Source organism: Saxophila tyrrhenica, assembly GCF_035928015.1.
Source record: "Saxophila tyrrhenica strain CCFEE 5935 chromosome Unknown scaffold_1, whole genome shotgun sequence".
Classification (NCBI taxonomy): domain Eukaryota; kingdom Fungi; phylum Ascomycota; class Dothideomycetes; order Mycosphaerellales; family Extremaceae; genus Saxophila; species Saxophila tyrrhenica.
In genome coordinates this window covers 471,425-494,136 of record NW_027041733.1, presented here as the reverse complement: position 1 = coordinate 494,136, position 22,712 = coordinate 471,425, and the positions used below count along the sequence as shown (strand labels likewise).

The window sequence follows — 22,712 nt, the reverse complement described above, 5'->3', positions numbered from 1 at the left end:
ATACCCCGGGCATGCATTCAACGGCGTTTTTGGGACATTGAGCTAGTGTGGGATGACTGATGGTAAGTCTCATCCACGTCCTGCCTTCCACAAGCATCTGCTGACCGACACCTTTAGCATTGAATTGATGGAGCTTGTGTGTGTGCATATGGATGACAAGATTCTGGGCATGGAGGATAAGGTTTTCTGAACGGAAATACCGACTCTAGGCTATGTTGCAGGATGAAAACCTTGTCTACGACGGCGACGACTGATGGATTGTGTTTTACGGACTGGACTTACTACATGCATGCTTGCCGGCTGCGACTATCTTGCTGCGAAAGCGGCTCACTGCTTATTCTGCGGCCGGCAGCTGCTGCTTACTACTGCTCGTGGCTCACACGTATGGCTCTCGACACAGGATGGCTTCTGGTCTGTCTGGTGGGATTCTTTGGGCGATAACGGTTGGATGGCTTTGGCTGTCCTTCTGGAAGCTCGGGAGGAAGAGATTGAATGACGTGTGTTCTAACTAAGAAAATAGCGGTATCACGAAGAGACTGTGTTACCCAACTGCTTTCCAAGTGAATGTGCCTTCGCAGCTGTAGGTCTTAATGGCGGTGGTCAGTGCGCAAAGCGGATGTGAACTTGTCTCCGAACTCTTCTCTTCGTCACTCAACAACGCAACATCTCGTCGAAAGTAGCAGCAGCAACAGCGCTGCAGGCCTGATCACAGAGAGGATGCACGACTGACTCCGAAGACGCAAGGAGGCATCGGCCTCGCCTCTTGACATCCTTCCAGAAGCACCGTTCCGGCTGTACGTCTCGTCACTCCTGGGCTCGCGCACCATGGTTCGCATCAGCTGCTGCTTCCCGTGACAGGTTGGCTACACAATCATCTCACTCACCACCAGCCGCGTGTCCACCATGGATCGTTCGCGTGTCCTGTCCGCAATCTTGCTGTGAGACAGCACTGCATGCAGCTTCCCGGTTTCGGGAGACAGACAGAGAGAGGGCTGGACGACACTGGACCTCCTACCTCCTATGCCGCTAACCTATTGTCCCCATGGTCTCGGTGCCACTGCCAACATGGCGATGCGTTCGCAGCGTGTTTGCGTTGTTCAGGTGGCCTCCCGAGACTCGCCCGTGACACCAGACAATGCGGCGGGAAGCGGCTTCTCACCTTGCAACCGGGGCGAACAAACGTCATGTCCGGTCTCGCCGTCTGACGAGTTGTTTGTCTCTTCTACCTGTGAGCCCTCAGCGAACTGTCCCATGTCCTTCCCATTTGGCCACGCTGGCCGAACGAGGGCAGTACATATGAGGAACCAAGCGTACGATGTGCATGTTTCCTCAGCCAGCAGCTTGGGCAAGACGACAACCACCTCGGTCCGCTCAATGCTCGCTGCACCAGTCGACGGCCGCTCACATCACGTTGCGTCCCGACAGAGCCTGCTGTGTGGTGGCACCTCACGTTATTATTGCGTTCGTCGGGTCATAGGAATAGCAACCAGCCTACATCGCAGAGGCAGTGATTCTGCAGGTGCGGCTGCAACTATTGGCCGCCGGCAACACCGATGTTCACAGCATCAATAGAATATGCTTGGAACAAGTCAGAGGGTGGTACAGGCCTCCACACGGTTGCACGCTGCTGTTGCTATAGCGAAGCAACCTCTCGATCAGCAAACGCGCCACCGGTGTTCGTGCGTGTGGTTGCTCATGCAATTGTCTGGTATTTTTGCTACCTGCATTTCTCTCGACGGCCTCCTTGCATGCTTACCGCTGGAATGTCTCAGAACCACCTGATGTTCCGAAATAGGCCGTTTCCGGCATGCTTGGTGCCGCACCACACCAACAAAGAACAAAGAGAAACTTCGCTCAGCCTGTGACCCAGTAATGCGTCGGCTCCGCAACAATCGCAACATCGCTGCTTGACCGTGCTCGTCATTGGACAAAGGACTCCATGCCACAGGCAGGCGAAGATAATAGGAACAAAGGTCCTTTCGTACGATGATGGCAACGCTTGATTCGTCGTGCCATGCTATTGAGCATGCTTTTCTTTCACTATTGAAGGGAACCACTGCCGAACAAGAGGCTTGCAAAGGCCTGCTCGATTGTTCTTCGAATGTTTGCCTCCTACCAACCTGCCGCACCTCACGAACTCGTCGGCTGGCAACAACCCCACGACAGCTTCCAGGCGTCTCGTCCGCCTTCTGATGCTACAGGACACATCGTCTTCACTAGACAACTTTGGAAGCGAAACATGTTTGACGAGAGTCAGACCGAGCCAGTCGTCTCGAACAAGTCTCGCACCGACGTGTCTCAACCAAGTCAAGCAGCCGCCGTTCCTACACCAAGTAGAAGAAGCTCGTCGACGGTCTCCCTGCGCCCTCGTAACCACTCTCCGAGTCCTTTACCCGGCTCTACCGCTCCATTGACGCCGGAAGAAAGCCCGCCTTTCAAGTCAACAAGGAAGCGGAGCGCGGGTTTTGTTGAGCAAGAGGACAAAGCGCTGTCGAGTGCTGAAGTCTCGCCTTCGCATAGCAGGGTGAACAGTGGTGAGCAGCCTACACACGTCTGCATCTGCCAACCAGAGCCGAAGGTTCCTCGACCTCGTAACGGTACGTATCGTCATCGTTCAAATCCTCGTAAACTATGCTGACTTGAAGCAGCTTTCATCCTCTACCGTCAGCACTACCAAGCCAACGTTGTCGCTCAGAACCCAGGTCTCGCCAACCCGGAGATCTCCAAGATCATTGGCGAGAGGTGGCAGGGCTTGCCGCCAGACGAGAAAGGCAAGTGGAAAGCTCTCGCAGAAGAGGAGAAGCTCCGGCATCAACAGCAGTATCCGACCTACCGTTACCAGCCCAAGCGCAACGGTCGTCGGAACAGCCTCTCAGGCGATCAGTCGTTCGCTGGTGCGAAGCCGAAGTGTCAGAAGTGCGGTGGCAGAACAATTCTAACACCGTCGACGCCCTTCTCGATTGGTACTTCTGTTCCTCCGACACCAGGCTCATCGACCATCACACCGGTGACCAGGACTCTGCCAGTACTTCGGGATCTCAGTCTGCAATCTCCTGGTGTTCAGCGACTCAAGCAACAACATCCCAATATGTCTCCTTACCACAACGCTCACCCGGATGAGAGAGACGACGTCGGTTCATTGAGTCCGGGCAACAAGCGCCGTCGATACAACGGCGATCATCCTGTCGCGGTGACTCGTGCGATGCCTCCGCGCTATGGAGTCGTGCCACACGGTGTCCCAGTCGGTCCAGGTACCCCCTTCCCATTCGGCCAAGTCCCACAGCCACCGCACGCCTACCCTCCTCCATCGGGCCACGTTCGCCGCGAGAGTCTTCCTGGACTGCGCGGAGTGGTCAGCCCACCAGGTCCTATGGGCCCACCTCCACGACCTGGAATGGGCTATCAACAGCACAGAATGTCTCAAGGGCATGCGGCCCATGATCGATCTTTGATCCTGCCGCCCATCCAAACGGCAGGGACCGGTGATGAGCCGCCAACTACTGGAAGCATGATCAGATCGGCTGAATCCCAAATCATGGAGTTCGGCTTCCGCAACAAGCTCAAGGTCTTGAGCCAGGTCGCGCCACCAGCCAGAACAGAGTCTCGTCGTGGACCGTTCATTGCAGTCGAAGGCGACAGCGCCAAGTCGGCTGCTGCTCTCGCCGAGTGGCTCAGGAAAGAGCTGAGCCGAGACGACGACCTTCGCCTGTCCATGCTTGAGAGTCCTGATATCAGCATTCACGGCAACAAGAAGCAGATGATGGCGCAGTGTCATCGCTTAGCTGCCGAATGGCTGGGCAAGAGCGACGATATTGTTGATTCGCTTACTATGCACCAGGAGGCTGTCGTTGACGCTGCTATGACTGATCCGAACCATGATGATGCACGCGGCGCAAGCAGCAGGAAAGCCAGCGAGTCCGGCATCCAGCATGACGCTACCGCGAAGAGCGACACTTCCTCGAACGATGCGAACCAGTCGCAGAAGATGGACATCGACAAGCGCTCATCCACCATCTCGAGCACAAGCACAGTAGGCTTCCAAGGCCCGAAGCCCGTCTCCATCATCGCCAACTACTCTCTGCACGCCAGCAACCGCTTCGCTTGCGCCATCCCGATCGGCGGAACGGACCCGTACCACCCGGACGACCACTGGAAGTGGGCTGCGACGCACTGGCGTGGTATCATCGGTCCAGACCTTACGATCTACGTCCGTGACGGCACAGTGGGCGAGAGCGGGAAGCCGTCGATGGAGATTGAGGCAAGTGATGAGAAGACTGGTGTGGCGTTGTTCGTGGTGAGGCGGAACCAGAATGAGGAGCAGATGGGTGAGGGTGAAGCGAAGGACATGGCTATGCAATTGGAGCCGTCTGCGCTTCGCAGGGTGGGCTTTGAGGTCAGTGAGTGGGTGAAAGCTTTTGGGAGTAGGAAGTGATGATGCATGATCAGGTAAATGACCGGTGGCAGCATTGGAGCGTTACGATATAGAAGTGATGAGCTATGTAGATGCGCCTTTGGCAAGAAGGCCATTGGTGCTCAGGACTATACAGCTATGGTACAAGAAGTGGCTTTCTGTCACAGCAGCGTTAGGATGTGCCGCATCAAGTCTTGATTTTCACGCCCCGTGGGATCTGTCAAACCATTTCGAGCCTGGTCGTCCAGTAGAGCTAGATCACCGACTGCACTGGTGATCGTTTGCTCTGGCGCCTGCCGAGAGCTTGTTGAGTCTAGATGTGTCGACGGGTTGCTTGCTCCCGATTGCGCATACGGATCTGAATCATTGCCCCGGCCGTTCTGAGAAGGAGCTTGCATGGAGCCAGTGGTGTTCGGAGAGCCGCAATCGACGAATGCCAAAGTCCTCCGCACGCTGGGCTTAAGTTTGCTTGACTTTGCCTCGTTGCCACGGTTAGCGCTATCCTTGCGCTTGCGCTTCTTGACAGGAACCTGGTCGTCTGTGGCTGCTGGTTGACTCTTCGCGAGACTTGAGTAGCCCTCCCGACACCAAAGCTGCTGCGATTCATCCAGAGCTGCCATCTGACCACGACCATTGCGCTCGTCCTCCGTCACAGGAATGATGCGAGCTCCCTGTATGATCTCCCGGATCCCAACGTCGTCCTCGAGATGACCGGCATCTCGATGCTCTGATCTCGTCATACGCTTGGACCGCTCCAGCATCTTCTCCTCGATCGTTCCGCTCAGCACTAAGGTCTCCACATGCACCGGCCGCGTTTGGCCAATCCTGTGAGCTCGCTTGATGGCTTGGGCTTCGATATTGGGCCGGCAGCTCGGGTTGACGAAGTAGATGCGAGAAGCTGATGGTAGGTTCAGGCCGAAGGCGGCGTTGCGAACGTCCATGAGCAGGACACGGTCTTCTGCTTCTTGATCGAATCGAACCACATACTCCGACTTCAAATGGGCGGCGAGCCCTTTTGCGTAGATCTCGTGACGGATGTGGAGCAGCTCCAGCATTTGAGCGATGTAGTAGGCCGCGTTATCTCCATCGTAAAAGATAAGTATCTTCTCCTGCTTGCAGTACTTCAGAACCTGCGTTGCTAAGTAGCTGAGCTTTGCGGAAGTAGTGCCAACGATACGGCTCCGCAAAAACGGCGAGTCAAAAGGGAGCGCCGCTGAAGGTTTCACAATTTCTGCGTCTTCCATCGTTGCCAGTGGCAAAGCAGGAGACCTTGACTCGCCATTCTCGACGACCGGAGTATGCATCGTGGCCGGCGATTTGGCTACCGCCGGCGCACTGCGTCTTCTCTCACGGGGCTTGACAATCTTGAACGTCCTTGGCGCCTTCTTGGGCGAGACCTTCCCACCCACCGAGCTTCGGCGTCTGAGGGTTGGCTCTCCATCGATCGACGACGTTGGGATGCCACCTTTCGTGAGCACCGGCTTCTCATCCTTTTGGCCCCGGCCGCCTTCTTCCTTGACAATGCCATGCTTGGCTGCAGCGAGCGCTTTGATACCAGTACCAGATAAGCCTTCGCCAGGGTCGTCTTGGCCAACTCGCTCGTTAACGTACTTCTGCGCTTCAAGGAGCTGCGAGATGCCAGTCAAAAGCGGCTTTTGTGTACCGTCGAAGCTCCAGTGCTCCGCACTTTCCTCCGGCCAGTCATCTACGAAGAGACCAAGCTCGTGTGAGCGGCTGAGAGCCTTCCAACCTTCCGACATAAGCACGGTGTCCGCGAAATTCATGGTCTTGAAGAGCAACTCGCGGTCAGCTTGGGTACACCCAGTATTCTCCTTGCGCAGGTACGCCCGGCTACTCTTCATAGATGCTAGCACATCTGCCTCGCTGAATCCAGACCAGAAGAAAGCACTCTGTCGCAGGTTGCCAATCAGTTGAGATCTTGCCTTCTGACTGTTCTTGTGGAAGAGATAATCTTGATCGGTTCGTTCCGAGGTGACAGCATTCGCCGTCAAGACCAGAGTGAACATGTTTGCAGTGAGCTTGTCATAGAACGAGGGCTCCAGGCGAACGACCTCATGGCTCAGCGGTGGAAGTTGATGATCCTTCTCCACATCTTCCGGCTGTGTTTTCACGACCATAGCATTCAATGTCCGCCTCAAACATGTCGAGAAGCCAGAGAACGTCCGCTTACGCATATCTTCATGACGGTATATGTAGTCTTCCCACTGCAGGCCCTTTTCAGTGTTGTCAGAAGCCGCCCAGGGCTTGATCTTGAGAAAACTGCTGGCCAGTGCACCAAGACTTCGTATCGCACCATCCGTATCATCCTTCTTGCTGAAGTGTCGCCGTTGCTGCATAACAGCGTCTCGAGAGTCTTTGGTATTCGGCGTACGCCACAAGTTCTCAGCAGAAGACATATCGACTTCAACACCAAGGAGATCTTTCGCGGGTGTCCCGCTCACAACCCAACGAGCATCCGCTGCGATCAGCTTGTTCGCTACAGTCACCGCAGCGTTATTCGTGTTCGAGAAGAAGTGGCCCTCGTCGATGATCAGTCGCTTGAAGTGTAAATGCTTGAGTGGTGAGTCGTAGAGCTGATCTGTGCGGAGACAATGACAGTCTCGAACACGAGTTGCGCCAATGTAGGGACAGCGGCATAGGAGCTGTGTCGTACCCAATCGGCGTCCCTGAGCATCTGAGCCGTCACGGATCTCTGCTTCAAACCGGCCGCGAGTGAAGAGAACGATGTCGTGGCTCGCAATCTCCTCCGGCTGAGGCAGAGTCTTCTTCGTGCTGTCCATCACCAACATACGCAGTAGATTCTCATTCACATGCTTCTGGATCTCGGACTGCCATTGCCTACATAGGTTTCGTGGCACGACAATGACAGTGGTTGCAGCGAGTAACATCTTCTTCGGAGGCGGCTCGATGGTCTTTCGATTCCACCGTACTGGCTCTAGGGGGATTTCGTAGGTTGGAGGCGTTTTCTCCATGATCGCACGCCAAATGTCGAGATCATCACTGTCGCGACGTCCAATCCGAGCGAATCGGGCTTTCCAAGGCATCGACTTCCTGTGGACATTCGAGACAGCCATGTTCGCTAGGCTGGCAGTGGATTCTCGGACTTGCGGTAGGCTGTATTGGGCTGGGACTTTCGGAGGGTGGTCCTTTGTCGCCAAAATCAGAGACAAGCAGATCACGGTTTTGCCCAAGCCCATGGTCTCAGCCAGAATACCTCCTTGACATGACTCGTAGAACCGTGGCTGTCTTCTGAAATCAAGCTCGCGGGCACCGTAGTAGTATTCCGAGCCATCTGGAGCCTTTCGAAGCTCAAGACGCGGATCAAGTTCCAGGCCGGACACGGACTCTCGTTGAAGCATAAGGGCAGCGCTGCGACGTTGATAGGCGTACAACTGTGTCGTAAGACCATACACCCTCGAGCTAAGAAGACGTTTCATCGCAAGCTGTGCGTATTTGTCCGTGACTGTGTCTTCTAATGGCGAGGGAGACGGCACTTGATTGAACATCCAGAAAAGCGACCCTTCATCGCTTGAAGCCCACGTATCGAAACGGCGTGCTTTGGCTGGGTCGTACCTTCCTTTCCATGTCTCCGGGCTCACATCGATCTCGGCGACCAAGGCTTCAAGAGCAAGTGAGAGCCTCTTGACTTGCCGGTCGATGTATTTGAGGCCGACGTCGAAGGGCAAGATATACACCCTAATGATGACATGGCGTGCATCAATCAAGCCTCGACTCAAGAAGAGACGGATCCAACCAGAATATACGAGCTTGTGGATGTGAAAAGCTAGTTGCGTGTCGAATGAATGCTGTTGAGGTAGCTGTGTGATGATTTGCCATGTGCCGTCGAAGTCCTGTTCGTTTTGCAATCCGTTCGGGTCTTCAAAGCAAAGACAGCCTAACGGGAGGTAGTTCTCGAGGTCTGAAAAGAACAACGCAGCTTCCTTCGATAATGCTGGGTCGCCGCGGCTCCTTGGGCTGGTCTGATGATCTGGAGACGGCAGCAAGGTCGCTGAAGAAGCAGATAACGCGGTGTCCGCTGACGATGAGTGCGACGAATGACTGAAACCAGAGTCGGTCGGTTGATCCGCGGTAGAGTATCCCATCTCGGCCTTGTCAGAAGACATAGCATCAATGACAGTCGCCGTCGCTAGATGCAGCCTGGAGTGGCGAAGATGCCCAAACCAAAGACATCAGGTTATGCATTGGATGGTACAACGCAACCTCATCTCATTGTCAGAATGTGTGTCACGTAGCTAATATGGTAGTTGCTTGGAAAAATGTAATGTAATGCGACAGGAGACGTAGGTGCAATTGCCTTGCAGTCCATCTGTAGCCCGACAGAACAGGACTAGGGCCAGACCCTGAATCATCTTTTCACGTGACTAAAGCACGCTTCGTCTCTACACTATTGATCCACATCTATCTCCATGGTCGTCACAATCACCATGCTCAACTATATATACATTCAGCGTAAACCTACTCACACACTCAACTCCCATCCCCCGCCGACCCCTTCCGAAACACCACCCTCCGCGTCCCACCCACCTTCCCCATTTCCGCGAACTGCTTCTGACTCTTCTCTGCCGAAGCCGTCTGACTCACCCGCTCAATCATGCCCTCGACCCATCGTGCCTTCTGCTCCGGCAGCTCGCCCTTCGTCTTGTTCGTAGACGCTGGGCCGGCCATTCCCAGACTGCCAGCTGGTGAGTTCTCAACGAGAGGCGTGTTCAAATTTTCCTTGGCGGAGTGGGCTGTTGATGGTCGAGAGCTAGACTTCGTCGACTTGGGAGTGGAACGTTGTGTCGTTGTGAGATGCGACACGAGCGGGCTGGTGGTTGCGGACTCATCCGACTCGCCTGTCGGCAGATGCAACTGGTCTTCGTTCTCACCGTAACTTGTCACCGACCTCTCAGCAGCCGGCAGCGCAGTCAAAGGCGTCGCAGGTGTTCCGCGCTGGGCATTGATCTTGGCCAGCGAAGCAGCAGGTCCACTAAACGTGCGCTTCCCGAATCCATTTGGCAGCCCGGCCGTCTGCAATTGCAGTCCGCCCTCCGAAACAGTTCGACTTCCGTGGTGCTCAGCGTACTGGCGCAAGTAGTCCGCTAGATCAGCCCATCCGCCACCGACACGAACCATGACTCGCTCGCCTTCACCTACGAGCCGAACAAAGAGTTTGATGGGCTCGGGGCGTCCAGCTTGCATCAGATGGTATAGCTTCACCTCTTTATTCGCAGCAGCAGATTTCTTAGGGGAAGGGTCAGCAGGCGCGAGAGTCATGTTCCGTTCAGCCGCCTTCGAAGACTTGCCTGCCGGTCGCTGCTGAGGCAAAGGAGTCACAGCACCAGGTCTCGTCCGGAACTTGATGTTTGAGGCGTGCACTCTATCCAGCACCTCGCTCACATGGCGGTCGAAGTTATCTTCACCCGGTTTGAGAGGCGTATCGCGGAGCTTGGGCGGTGTCTCGCGTTGCTTCGAGCTCTCAGTCGAGCGTCGGGGGTCTCTGCTGCTGGAGCTCTGTTTCCGTTTGTGCTTCGCCATGGCCGAGTTAAGGTCCCAAAGGTCAGCAGGGGAACGGAGCTCCTGCGACCGCGTCGGCTCAGGACTTTGGCTCAGCGAGGACGAGCGCATTGGGACCGATGGCGGACTTGGGAAGTACATGTCGTCTCTATAATGCAACGGGCTCGTGGGCGTGAAGGGCTCCATACCTGATCGGACTCGCTCATCGCTTGCAGGTGTAACATCCAGCGGCGTTTGGGATTGCGACATCGGTGATGCTATATCAACTTGCTTCAAGCTTGACCTTGGATACGAGTCGATGGACTTCATTGAAGCACGACGGATGAAACCCACGTCGCCCCGTCGAGCGGTCTCAGGTAAGCCGGTCTCTTCCGGAGAGTTAGCAGACGGTATCTGTAGCTTCAGTAACCTCGGGCTGACTGGCGGTGTGCTCATTGATCTTTGAGTGCCCAGACTGAGGCGACCATTCGCACCAGGCGATGCAGTTGATGATCCAGAGCGGCCGAAGTATGCAGCGGCGTTCGTCCCGTTCCGCAACAGCTGTGCATCCTCAATTTCGCCATTCTCAAACTCATCCTCTGCCACAGCATTCTCGTCAGCCTCCATCACCATGCTGACAGGCCGCGGCAGACTGGTATCCGGGAAACCGTAGTCTTCTAGTTTTATATTCTCTCGACTACCGCCTGTGCGCAGGAGAGAGCGATCGGCAGCCGGTCTCTCGAAGTAAGACTCATGGTCGTCACCCCGGGCGCTCCGTGAGCGTGTAGAGAACGGCGAGCCAACTTCACTGAATCGTGTGCTCCGCTCGTTCGCACCACTGATCCCAGACGTCAGAGCTTGATGAGGCGACAGCGGCATGCTTGAAACGAAGAGATCTTCGAACAAATCAGTTGGGAGAGCCTCGTTCGAGAAGGCAGTCTCTGACTCCTCCTTCTCATTCAGAACCATGCCCACTGACATCGGGTTCTCAGCCTCTACTACCGGAGAGATCTCGCCAGAAAGCGGCCAGTTCTCCGGCAGATCAAAACCTTGCTCCTCTTCAGTAGGTGAATGGAAAGGCGAATTTAGGCCAGTTGGGAGATATGTGTCTGGACCCTGCCTTCCGGGGCCCATAGCTGGTAGCTGCGGGTATTGCTGGTCCCTGATCGGCAGGGCAGTGATGTTCTGCTTGGAAGACCGTCTTGAATAACTAGACATTGTCCGCGAAGGGCCCATGCGATCGTCTGCCGGATGCGACACTGATCTGGGTGTCCTGGGTCTGCTGGCGGGCCTACTCTGCGTTGAAGGGCTCAAAGGTCCGTCTGCGGGTTGCGAGGCTGATCTAGGCGTCCTGGGTCTGCTGCTGGGCCTGCTGCTGGGCCTGCTGTTTGCCGACGAGCTGCGCTGCGGCACCTCCGGCGGCACGCTCTGCGACTCCACAAACTCCATCACACGCGAATCGACCTTTCTCGCCCGCGACTCGCTGCGTCGAGGTGAAGCGATGCGCTCGGGAACGTCCTTGGTATGAGGCACGCTAAACAGGTCTGCATAGCCCATGTTCGAGCGCGAGCTCTTCTTCGCCGTGTGCTTGCTTCCCCGCGACCCGATGCTTGTGCTCCTGGCGCGGTCTTCGGTCTTCTCCTCATCCTTCTCCCGCTTGAACAGCCGTGTGAACGCGTTACTAGCGTGCTCGAACGGCCGAACAATCGGAGCAGGCTTGCTCTTATTCAGCCTCTCGGACTTCTCGATGTCGCCATTGAGGAATGCGGCTCGTTTCTTTACCTGGCTGATGGCTTCACCGTCGCCGGAGGATGGAGTAGCGACCGACCCAGGTGAGATGTTGCGAGACGTGGTCTTTGGAAGATCCAGAAGAGGTTCGACGGGTGGTCCACCGTTAACGAACTCCTCTTTGTAGCCTTCGATGTCGATAGGAACGTGCCGTGAGCGATGTCTGCGGATGGAGGAGCTTGTGCTGTGCGTGGTAGTGATCGTGGAAGAGCGCTGAGAATCTTCCGGAAGTCCCTCGGCGGATGTCTGGGTGTGCGTTGTCGAAAAAGGCGTGGTTGTCGTATGTATCCCATTCTGAGGATCTGAAGAAGTTGTATGGGTCGTCGTGTTGGTCGTGCCAAGCGCAGAGCCTACCGTAGTAGAAGAGACGGTTGTTGGTCCCACAGTCACTGATCTCGACGGCTGGACCGCATGATCTCCGCCTGCACTGCGCGGAATATCCTGCGCCCCATCTGCGTCTTCAACGCTACCTTGCGCGAGGTCCAGCTGGCCCAAGCGAACCGTCGAAGTATTCCATTCGCCTTCCATCACCTTTCTTTCTGCTTGAACGACCCATTGCCCGTACTGCTCCTCCAGCGCTTCAAAATTCTCGATCCACGCTTCCGGAACGCACTCTTCTCTGCCCTCCAACATGTCCAGGAAGTGGTCCAGTCTGCCGCCTAAGCTGGAGACCTGCTTTTGAACCACATCTTTCATCTCGGTCATGGTATCTCTCGAGAACGTCGCTTGAGCTCTCTGCAATGCATCAGCTGCAGCTGGATGGTTGGATACTGCCAGCGCTGCCCAGCCATGATCCAAGTCCAATCGGGCCTGAGCAAGGTCCCGAAGATGTCCTGGTGCGCTGCGTAGTATGCTCAAACGAACACTCCAAGTGTTGAGTAACCGATGCAGGCGGCTGAGGTACGGCAGAGACTGGAGTATCGTAGCTGTCACCAGCGCCGTGAAGTCATCCAAGCGCTTGAGATTGGTATCCGCTCCAATGGCGCCGATACTATCGTCGACATCGACCTCACCATACCCAGCCTGGTGGTGTGCAGAGAGCACGAAACTCTTGAGCCCTTCAACATCAACCTCTTCCAAAGCTTCGGTGATCTCATCCAGTCGTTTCTGATATGTCTGTGCCGTTTGTGCTGGAAGACTACCCCAGAACTCCAGTCCGTCCTCATTGCCGCCCTGAGTCATGGATGGCTGAGAAGCAAGACTACCAATGCTCATTACACTGATCCTCTGTTTCTTCCTCGCTGGCTCCGGCTCGTCGAACGTGCCCGGCCATTCCCAAGCTTCCAATTCGCGCGTCCATGACCGGAGGTCCAGACAGCTTTGCGCAGCTTGTATTCCTAGCCTCCTCTGCGCCAGGGAAGCTGACTTGAGGCTTTTACTAAGGTGATCGTTCGCTTGCCCTTCGTCTGAAGAGGCGAAAGCTCGTAGGGTTGTTGTTGGCGATAGATCCCGTAGCAGAGGGTCATAATCTCGCGCGCTATGCTGTCGTCGGACCGGCGACCGGGTAGGAGATCGGTTCTGGGAGTATCGTCTTGTCGAAGAGGATAGACGAGGTGGATCGATCGTCGGGTCGGGGAGAGCCATCTTGGTGGTGGTCTGCTGCTACAACAGCAACTCTAACGCCTTCCACTCCAAACGCTTGTCAAAAAGGTAGTCCCTCATAGCAAGCGCCGCAATACCAAGAAGAAGAAGAGGTGGAAAAGATGAGTTGGAAGTGGGATGTTCTGCGCAACCCAATTGCGCTTTCCGAAGGAGCACGAGCCTTTAGATCGACGTCTTGCAGATGTTCGACGACTTCGGTGCATTAGCACGTGCATACCAGATCTTTTGCATTGGCCTCTTCTGGTAGATGATACACTGCGATCAGATAAGACGTTCACGCGTTGTTTCAGAGCACATGAGCCTGCTTGCACACGTGAATGTCTACGAGCTCGACACGTGCTCATAGAGGCATTGAGCTCAATTGGGAAGGTGCACGGTTCGATTGGTATTTCAAGTACAATCTAGAACCTCACCATATCCATCTCTCCATCCTCGGTATGGATTACGACCAAACGTTCTGGGGCGTGGAATCCGAATGGAAAGGTATGGTTCAACCCGTCAAGAAGGCTCAGCGACACCCTCGCTGGCTTCGCTACTTCGTGCCGTTCGCAGCAGGAGCAGAACCACCAACACTCGCACCACTGCTCCTCCAAGCGCTCAGAATCAGATCAACGATATGATCAACACCCTTCCCATTCTTGACCTGGGCGAAGATCGTCGGTCCACCCTCCCTACAACAGCATCAACACGTTAGCGATTGACCTCACAGATCTTACCAGCTGCCTCTACGGCAGCTTTAAGAAAACCACCCACCGTATCTTCCTAGCATCCCTCTCCATAACCCCCAGATCCGCTCCAATCAACTCGGCCAAATCCGTCTTATTCACCACCAACAAATCACTCTGCGTAATCCCCGGTCCTCCCTTCCGCGGCACCTTATCCCCGCCCGCAACATCAATCACATACACGATGAAATCCGCCAGCTCCCTGCTATAGTTCGCCGCCAGATTATCCCCACCGCTCTCAATCAACAGCATCTGCGTGTCGAACTCGCGGTGCAGGTCCGTGAGCGCGGCGAGATTGGTCGAGATGTCTTCGCGCACGGCGGCGTGCGGGCAGCCGCCGGTTTCGATGGCGCGGATGCGTGGGGCGGGGAGGGCGTTGTGGCGGGTGAGGAACTCGCAGTCTTCGCGGGTGAAGATGTCGTTGGTCACGGCCGCGATGTTGTAGGTATCGCGGAGGGCGAGGCAGAGGGCGAGCATGAGGGCCGTTTTGCCGGAGCCGACGGGGCTGTTTGTACAGACGCACTTGGTGAGTCCTAGGCTCTTCCACGAGTGCGTTTCGTTGTGTCGTACCCACCGATGCCAATCGTAAAAGCTCGCTCGTTCCAGTCTCGACCCTCGATGATGGGCATTTCGCGGCCCAGATAAGAGCCTGGACCGTCCAGGATTTCGTGAGTATGGCCATGTTCACCACCAGCATGGGGGTGGCTGCCGCCTCCGTGGTCGTGAGAATGTGCCATGCTGCGGTTGTAAAGAAAGAAAAGAGTGAAGACGAGATGGTAAGGTAGAGATAAGGACCAAGTGGGGTGGAGGGGCTCTACTTTAGCCGTCTTTCTGTGCCAAAACAATTCAACGATCTCGAGGAACGCTGCCATGTAGCAAGAATCAAGTGTCCCTTAGCTGTTATGCTGTGATTGTTATGCGAACAAAGTACCGGAGTGTTTCGTGCGTCGGATGGTGGATGAAGGGAGTGATCCCGAGGCAGCGTTGCTCAATCCACAACAGCCATCGCTACTTTCACAACATCTCAGAAGGGTGCTTGAAATCCGAACGGGCCTGAGGCGACCCGGTGTAAGCGACTGAGAGTCTGTAAAAGGTCGTTGTAGTACGTTGTAACAAGACCTGTCTTGATCGTTCACATAGCTTCAATATAGACCCACGTCGTAAGCCTCTGCCTAACCCCAATACAAGTACCATGATCCCAAAACACCATCCGTATATCCAGAACCATGCAGAGCAGGAAGATCATTCGCTACACAAGCACGAGAAAAACCGTCAGTCGTGGTTGTTCGGTGTGTGATGATCACGCGCTATTGGCTGTTATTCCATGATACGCAGCCATCGCTTGACCAGCACTTCCAAAAAGCAGAAGACGCAGCAGAAGGGAAGAGGGAGGGAAGACTCACTATAGCGACAACGTCAGATCCCCTCGAATGCTCGCCTTGAGCTCAATCTCAATCTCCAGATTCGCTTCGAGGGACAATTTCAACCCGTCCTGATTCTTCAACTCGCTCTGCTCACACCGTCAGTGGACCCTGCCATCCCACCCCAATGCCTCTGGTAGTGATATAGGACTCACCCCCTTCTCCGGCTCCGGCGTCATATAATACGGCTGATCCGGATTACTCCCCCTCACTGGAATCTCCCCCCTCATCGCCCGCGCTTGCGTCACCGGCCCATCCATACTCGTCGAGTCGGGCCCTATGCGCTCGAACGGCTGCATCGCGCTCGTTTCCCCGTTCGCGTCGGCCTCCTCCAGCGCCTCGAGCGAGTTGGTCTGCATGAACTTGCCATCGCGCTGCGAGTCGCGGATGCGTTTGCGGCGGTCTCGACGGGAGGAGGAGCGCGAGCGATTGGTTTCTTGCCCGGATTCGCGGCGGTGTTTGGCGAGGGCCTGGTCGGATTTTTGTTGCTGTTCGACGGTGCGTTGTTTGATGGGTTCGCCGTCGTCGTTTGTGGTTGGGGGGAGGGGGGCGGGTTGCTCGATTACTTCGCGGCCGCTCATGGTGGTGGTTGGGGGAGGTAGTGGTAGGAGATGAGATGGAGGGGAAAGATGTCACCGTGTATGAGCAGCAACGTCCAAACGCTCAACACTCAGCAGTAACGACTAGGCAAGAAAACCGTCCGGCAACACAAGCCGACGACCTTGCACACGCAACCCAGCCCAGCCATCATGCTGCCCCTCGAAGGCGACAATCGTGAAGCCGACCTACCCCTGCTCGGATCATGCAGAGAAACCTGTTTGGTCCAGCTCACCCCTGCACTCGCGCTCACCAGCCACGCGTATGAAGTCATAGCCCGCTGCACGCACTTCGCCCTCCTGTTTCGGACGAGGAGCGCTGCCCGATCGAGTTCGCTCGCCTGCGAGCGTGACTGAAAGTGTCGCGCCGTGGGGACGATTCCACCTTTGTTGCAAGGAGAGAAGTTGGCATGTCAAAGCGGTTTGACTTTGGTCGCGTGAGGAAGAACCGGACTTCGGTTGAATGTTCTACGGCAGTTGGTTGCTTGAGATGAGAGTTCGCGCGAGAGAAAACGTGCTTTGGGGAGTGAGCCATGGTAACGAGAAGTACGCGTAGCGTGGCAGGGGAGCCATCATCTGTCGATTAGATGAGGCTGGGAGGGCGGTCACGAATGCGGTCATGTGCAGGAGAAGATTGAGAGTGGGAAGCGGTGGAGTAGGAAGCAAGTGTGAACAGCATTGCGAATTCCAATCCTAATCTCCAACTCCAACGACACACCATCGCACATAGAGTAGTTACATAGACACGCATATCCAAACTCCAACCAGACGTCCCTCCAGCTTAGTTGAGCAGACCAAGCGTAAGGTCACCATGAATCTTCGCCTTAAGCTGGATCTCAATATCCAGATTCAGCTCCAATCGTAGCCTCAGCTGCTCACCACCACCGCCATCCTCTTGACCGCCTTCCTGCTTGCCTCCAGTAAGCCCGCCCAGTGCATTGCCGACCGTGTCTCCAGCCTGCCCAACTGCCTGCCCAGCAGTATTCTGCACCATGTCGCCGGCGCCATTGACAAGCTCGCCGCCTGGAAGGTCCTCGGTGATGCCTTCGAGTGGGCTGCCCTTGCCTTGGCCCTTCTCCTGGGTCTGCGTTTGCGTCTGGCCTTGCTGCTTCTTTTGTCGCTGGCGCTGACGGCGGCCTCCAGAAGCGCTCACATCGCTGCGGGCGATAGATTCGGTGTCGCTCTCCTGCCCTCCGCGCCTACCGCGGCCACGGCTTTGGCGGCGGCGAGATTGGTTGCGTTGCTGCTCCTGCTGCGGCTGGGCTTCCTCCTCAACGTCGGCTTCTGCTCCAGCCTCTGCGCCAGCTTGAGCGTCAGCTTCACCCTCGCCTTCGGCGTCTGGAGTAGCTTCGGGAGTAGGTTGCTGCTGGGGCTCAGGTTTCTTGGAGCCCAGCTTCTTCGGTGTCTTCTTCTGCGTCTGCTTCGATTGCACAGAGCCAGAGCCAGCGGCGTTGGCGCCCAAGCCCATGGAGCCTTCCGCGTTCGCGGAGGCCTGCTGTTCGTTTTCCTCGGTTTGCGCAGACATTGTGATGGTATGCGCTTGACTTTTGCGGTGTAGATAGATGGGATGAAAAGATAGAGAGGTTCAGATGAGAAGGAGAAAAGAGAGCGGTGCAAACCTGTTTCGCGACCCCCCGTAAAGGCGCGTTCGTCCTGGAGGGACCTGGTTGCGCTGACGCAACGTCCTGCTCCACCAGCTCCAGCCACCTGTGCAGGGATGTGTGAGTGAAGCAAGGTACACCCTTGCCAGTGTCTGTGATCATCGAAGGATCCTCGGCACTTCAACCGAGCAGTGTGGCGCATGAGCACGAAGACGCTGATCGCGTTCACAAAGACACGAAGTTGGCAGAAGTGGTGTCATGCTGCGCAAGCGGTGTTGAAAGGATGTCCCCCGAAGATGAAGCGGAGATGGCGAGAGCAGCCCGGCGGCGGTGGCCGACGCAAGAGAGCAGGAACGACCTCTCGTGTCCCAACCACCTCACCACTGCTTCGTTTGGACCTTGTAGGCCTACGCTCGTAGAGAGCATGGCACCGTCGATTTATTGAAGGACATAAGGCGATGAATTTGGGATGATTGAACCTGGAGAATCGCAGTCCTCGATGATGCCGACTTCGGCTTCGAAAGGCAAATCGAAGGGTGCAGACATGTAGAACCAACAATAAATGTTCATCAATAGAGCCAAACCTTCATCAAAGCATCAACAACCCATCGTCCACACCTTCCATCCACCATCTCACCTCAACCACCCACAATGTCACAACCCCAAGAAACTCAAGACGCCGCAGCCCGCAACCGCATAACAACCCACATGAACGCTGACCACCACGACTCCGTCCGTCCCTCCCCCTCTCCCTCCCATCCCAACCCTCACTAACACGCCGTCAGATAATCCGCTACCTTCAACACTACGCCCACCTCCCCCTCTGGACCGCCTCAAACTCCAAAATGACCGACGTAGACCTCTCCTCCATGACCTTCACCGCCGGTGGCAAAATCCACCGTATCCCTTTCACTCCACCCCTGAAATCCTACCGCGAGACGCGGGAAAGGGTCGTGGAGATGGATCAGGAGTGTCTCGCCGCGCTTGGAAGGTCGGATGTTACGGTTACGGAGTTCGTGCCGCCGAGGGGGATGGACTTAGTCGTGTTTGTGGTGGTGGCGGCAACGCTCGTGGCTTATGGTCAGCGGTGGTGGTTTGAGCAGGGAGGGGTAGTGGAAAAGGTGTTAGGGGCGGGGTTCGCGAAGTTTAGTTGGACGATTCAGCCGTGGCTGATCTGTGGGATGGTGGTTATCCATGGGTCGGAGCTGGCGTACTTTGTGCCAAACTATCTGGCGAAGCATTCGGTGAATCCGAGGACGGCGGTGTGGTGGCAGTGGGCGGGGACGACGTTTGTGGAAGGCGTGTTTTCGTTCTGGCGGTTTCAGGAGCTCGTAGAGCGGAAGCGGCAGGAGAAGATGAAGCAGAAACATTAAAGCGTGAGGGTCGGTAGCGCGACGTGTATCATTATCAGTGTTCCTCTCTATCTAGGGCTGTGGCCGAGAGGCTGATGTGCCCGCAGACTCGACAGCTCACGGTGGTGGTGATGAAGTTGAAGACGAAGCAGCATCCTGCCTCACCCTCACAGCACTCTCATCCACCTCCCCATCAGTAGCGCTAAACCCATACCCAACCTTCTTCCGCCTACCCTTGCGATCTCCATACTGCTCGTCGAACTTCCTGATCGCTGTGAGCGACTTCATGTCCTCACTAATTGAAGCAGAAATCTCCGAGAGAGCCTTTTCGAAATGCTTCGAAGTCAGCGTACGCTTCTCAGCGAATTGAAACTCCGTATCGTCCTTGCGGATGTCGGCGAGCTCGTTTTCTTCACGGACGCACGCCAGTGCTGCCGCGACGGAGAGGTTCTTGAGATCGGAGCCGCTGTAGTATGGCGTCTGTTCAGCAAGTTTCGCGAGCGAGACCGAGGAGTCGAGAGCTTCATTTCGTAGGTGGATGCCGAGGATTGACTCTCGATCTTTCGCCACCGGCAAATCAACCAGCAGTCGTCGCGGAAGCCGTCGCAGCACAGCATCATCCAAGTCAAACGGCCTGTTGGTCGCAACCATCATGAAGCAGCCGTGGTCATCCATGCCGTCCCATTCGCGCAGGAATTGATTGATGATCTCGCGGTGGGTGTTCCTATTACCCGCATTACTTCGGCTGCCGAAGATGGCGTCTGCTTCATCGATGAAGACCACACAAGGACTCAGCTTCTTCGCAAGGCTAAAGACTGCTCGCACCATCTTCTCGCCCTCACCGACATACTTCTCGTAGATTTGGGCACCGCTGACTTCGAGCACCGTTGCCTTCGACTCCTTGGCCACCGCTTTCGCAAGTAGTGTCTTGCCGGTGCCGGGTGGGCCGTACAGCAGCAGTCCTGGCAAACGGTCGTTGGCGAGGACACCATACTTGAAAGCATCTGGTCGTAGCAAGGAGAGTGACGTTGCAGTCTTCAGCGCATCAATCGTCTCAGGCACTGCGTGCACATCGCCAAAGCCAGTCTTGATCTTCTCCGCATCGACAACACCGTTCAAAAGGCGGTTCTCATGCTGGTTCAACGACTTCTTGATCCGATCGATCCGCGCCTGGCCGCGTTCGCCGTCGAGCTTGCCTTGAGACTTCTCGCCACCGCTGCTGTCTGTCTTGATCTTGTCCGCTCGCATCTTCTCCTTGTTGAGGGACCAGCAATGCTGCACATGATCGGTCCGTGTTGTGATGAATGCAGCCAAAGCAACATGAACGGGCTGCACCCCTTCCGCCTTGACATAGGAATGCTGCAACCCCACGGCTGCCAGAGCGAGCCGTTGCACCTGGTCCAGAGTAAGGACGCGCTCGGTCAAGAAGTGCATACCAGGTAAGTTCAGCTGCTTGCGAGCAGCAGCAGAACACATATCGACATCGTATCCCGGCCTCATGCGCCGCAGCATCGACTGGATGTGGCGAAGGTTGATGTCTAAAATCCGAGCCCGCGTGGGATTGTCGAGGTCTTTCTCTGGTAGTCTTGGTCGCCTGCCTACCAGTTGGCCACCACTCTCTGCATCTAGCCACTCGAGTCCCGGGGGTACTGTCATGGTGCGGAAAGGAAAGTCCTCGTGGCGGTCTCCAGCGAAAGTGAAAGGTCCAGGCACATCTTGTGCCGTCGTTCCGACAATCATAATGCGTTCGCCGCTACGCCTTCGCTTCCTCACGACTTTGCTTAGGCGTGTGATGATGTTTTCGCCCAGCTTGGAATCGCAGATGTCACGTAGATCGGGCACATGGATGATGGTTTTCCTCAAGGAGTCTTTGGCAACTGAAGCAGTGCCGGCAGATCCACCTGATGGCTGTTGTGTAAGCTGGAACGGGATTTGAGTAGGGTCATCGCGCTTTAAGACAGGGTCGAGATGGGCAAGCAGGAGGCTGGTATTGTGCCGTTGCCATCTGTCCGCCTCTCTCAGTGATTTAAGAGCTTTCTGCCACGAAGTCGATTCAGATTTCGGGGCTGCGCGGTTGTGCGTTGTAGATTCATCGCTGCTGCACTTTGCGGATGCCGCCCGTTTTTCTGCTGTCGCGTTGAGCAAGCTGTCGAAAAGCGCTGTCAAACGTGCATCATCTCTGTTCGCCTCAGAGCCGTTGGTGGCTGAGGCGCTCTTAGACTGTCGTGGATCACCAGCTGCCTGCTGACCGAATTGAGATCCACCAATGCCGATGCCAACTATGCGGCCTCCCAAAACCTTTCCTAGACCACCAGACTGAAGGGCTTTCGCAAGGTCGCCCATTGAGCCGAAGCCGCCGCCTGCACCACTGTGGTGGTCATCCTCCTCTGCCTCCTCCTCTTCGTCCATCTCGTTCGCCTCGTCTGGGCCGGGCGGCGTGCGGAAGGCATTCAATCTTTGGGCGCCCCCACCAGCTTCAAATCCATCGAAGACTTCGTACCCCAGGTTTGAGAACGACCCCGGCGCATCGTCCCCTTGCCCAACATACTCATCCGACAGCTCCGCCAGATCGTTGGCGTCCAGCCTAACCAAATCGGCACCCACTACGCGAGCAAGCTCATGCACGAATTCCTCCATCTGCCCGTGACTGTTGGGATCCGGGCATTGCAACGACAAATCCACCCTGTCTGTGGCAAACATCGAGGAAGGCTGATGCTCGCTTGGAAGTGAGAGCGCTGCTCGCACAGTCATTTCGGCCTCCAGAAATGGGTATCTCATCGGATCAGAGTCCCAATCTCTGACCGAAATCATTCTGCGAAGGAGCGGATCGGGATGATTCTTTGAAGGCGGTATGAACGGCTGTTCTCCATGCTCTTGCGAGCTAGCATGGCTGCCCGCGGTTCCTTCAGTGGAGTATTTCTGATCGAAGAAGTGCTGGCCCAGTTCACTAGTCCCTCCTTCAGAAGCGTCCTCTGTTGTTGGTGGTACTCCAGCCTTGTTCTTCCGAGACTCCAACCTCTTCTGGAGTTTCTCAACACTCTTCTCAGTATACAGCGGCTCGTAGTAGTCAAGTGTGAAGAGCGTATGTCCCGTCTCAGTGTCAACGCACCGAATAATCTTATACTCCTCCCAAAAGCTCTCCTTATCCTCTCTCCTCTCCTCTATCAGTCTGACATTATGTTTCAAAAACCACTCCGGTATAGGCGGTGGCTTAGGAACATCGTTCATCCGCCGTTGTCTCAACGTTCGTCTGGTGCTATTGCCCGGCCTGGGAAAGGCGCCATTCTTGATCTCTCCATGCTCGCCACCCTCCAGCTCTGTCCCTTCATCATGTCTGCGAGACTCCGCCTGGGTATTATGCCAGCCATTAACCGGTGTGTGATGATTAGAATTGTTTGGGCTTCGAGGGTCGTTGTTGCGCTTCCGGCTGGTGATGTGGAAAGAGCGGTACTGTCGGTCTACACGCTGCCTTGGGACGGAGGAAGACCTGACCTGACTTGACCCAGCCAGGCGAGCGCTTTGGCGAGTTAATGGACGCATTCGATTGAGGTATAGCAAAAGTGCTGTCTCGAGTTCAAGCTTTCCACAAACATTTGAAGTCATGCCCCGAGTTCGCCGCGGGAGAGATGGTCATGTGATTAATCATCCAACGAGGAAGGAATAGCTCAGAGCGAAGTGTAAGGCAAGCATAGCTGTATG

General features: G+C 55.7%; 7 protein-coding genes across 7 annotated transcripts; 2 read left to right on the top strand and 5 right to left on the bottom strand.

The window, feature by feature from the left end:
* Positions 1-2,101: 2,101 nt before the first annotated feature.
* RFG1 (slightly ste11-like protein) lies at positions 2,102-4,432 on the top strand (the record flags this gene model as incomplete). The annotated part of the gene is made up of 2 exons (XM_064797480.1): positions 2,102-2,597; positions 2,649-4,432. The coding sequence occupies 2 exons, from the start codon at positions 2,102-2,104 to the stop codon at positions 4,430-4,432; spliced, it is 2,280 nt and encodes a 759-aa protein (XP_064663714.1).
* Positions 4,433-4,572: 140 nt separating this feature from the next.
* Positions 4,573-13,300, bottom strand: LTR77_000212 (uncharacterized protein; the record flags this gene model as incomplete). The annotated part of the gene is made up of 2 exons (XM_064797479.1): positions 4,573-8,541; positions 8,978-13,300. 2 exons carry the CDS (start codon positions 13,298-13,300, stop codon positions 4,573-4,575), a joined length of 8,292 nt encoding a protein of 2,763 aa, XP_064663713.1.
* Positions 13,301-13,850: 550 nt separating this feature from the next.
* LTR77_000211 (uncharacterized protein) lies at positions 13,851-14,780 on the bottom strand (the record flags this gene model as incomplete). Its single annotated transcript, XM_064797478.1, has 3 exons — positions 13,851-13,989; positions 14,072-14,548; positions 14,614-14,780. The coding sequence occupies 3 exons, from the start codon at positions 14,778-14,780 to the stop codon at positions 13,851-13,853; spliced, it is 783 nt and encodes a 260-aa protein (XP_064663712.1).
* Positions 14,781-15,445: 665 nt separating this feature from the next.
* On the bottom strand, positions 15,446-16,045 carry LTR77_000210 (uncharacterized protein; the record flags this gene model as incomplete). Its single annotated transcript, XM_064797477.1, has 2 exons — positions 15,446-15,553; positions 15,620-16,045. The coding sequence occupies 2 exons, from the start codon at positions 16,043-16,045 to the stop codon at positions 15,446-15,448; spliced, it is 534 nt and encodes a 177-aa protein (XP_064663711.1).
* A 796-nt stretch (positions 16,046-16,841) lies between these two features.
* On the bottom strand, positions 16,842-17,585 carry LTR77_000209 (uncharacterized protein; the record flags this gene model as incomplete). Its single annotated transcript, XM_064797476.1, has 1 exon — positions 16,842-17,585. One exon carries the CDS (start codon positions 17,583-17,585, stop codon positions 16,842-16,844), a length of 744 nt encoding a protein of 247 aa, XP_064663710.1.
* A 727-nt stretch (positions 17,586-18,312) lies between these two features.
* Positions 18,313-19,034, top strand: LTR77_000208 (uncharacterized protein; the record flags this gene model as incomplete). Its single annotated transcript, XM_064797475.1, has 2 exons — positions 18,313-18,393; positions 18,447-19,034. The coding sequence occupies 2 exons, from the start codon at positions 18,313-18,315 to the stop codon at positions 19,032-19,034; spliced, it is 669 nt and encodes a 222-aa protein (XP_064663709.1).
* Positions 19,035-19,130: 96 nt separating this feature from the next.
* Positions 19,131-22,616, bottom strand: LTR77_000207 (uncharacterized protein; the record flags this gene model as incomplete). Its single annotated transcript, XM_064797474.1, has 2 exons — positions 19,131-22,478; positions 22,605-22,616. The coding sequence occupies 2 exons, from the start codon at positions 22,614-22,616 to the stop codon at positions 19,131-19,133; spliced, it is 3,360 nt and encodes a 1,119-aa protein (XP_064663708.1).
* Between the last annotated feature and the right edge of the window lie 96 nt (positions 22,617-22,712).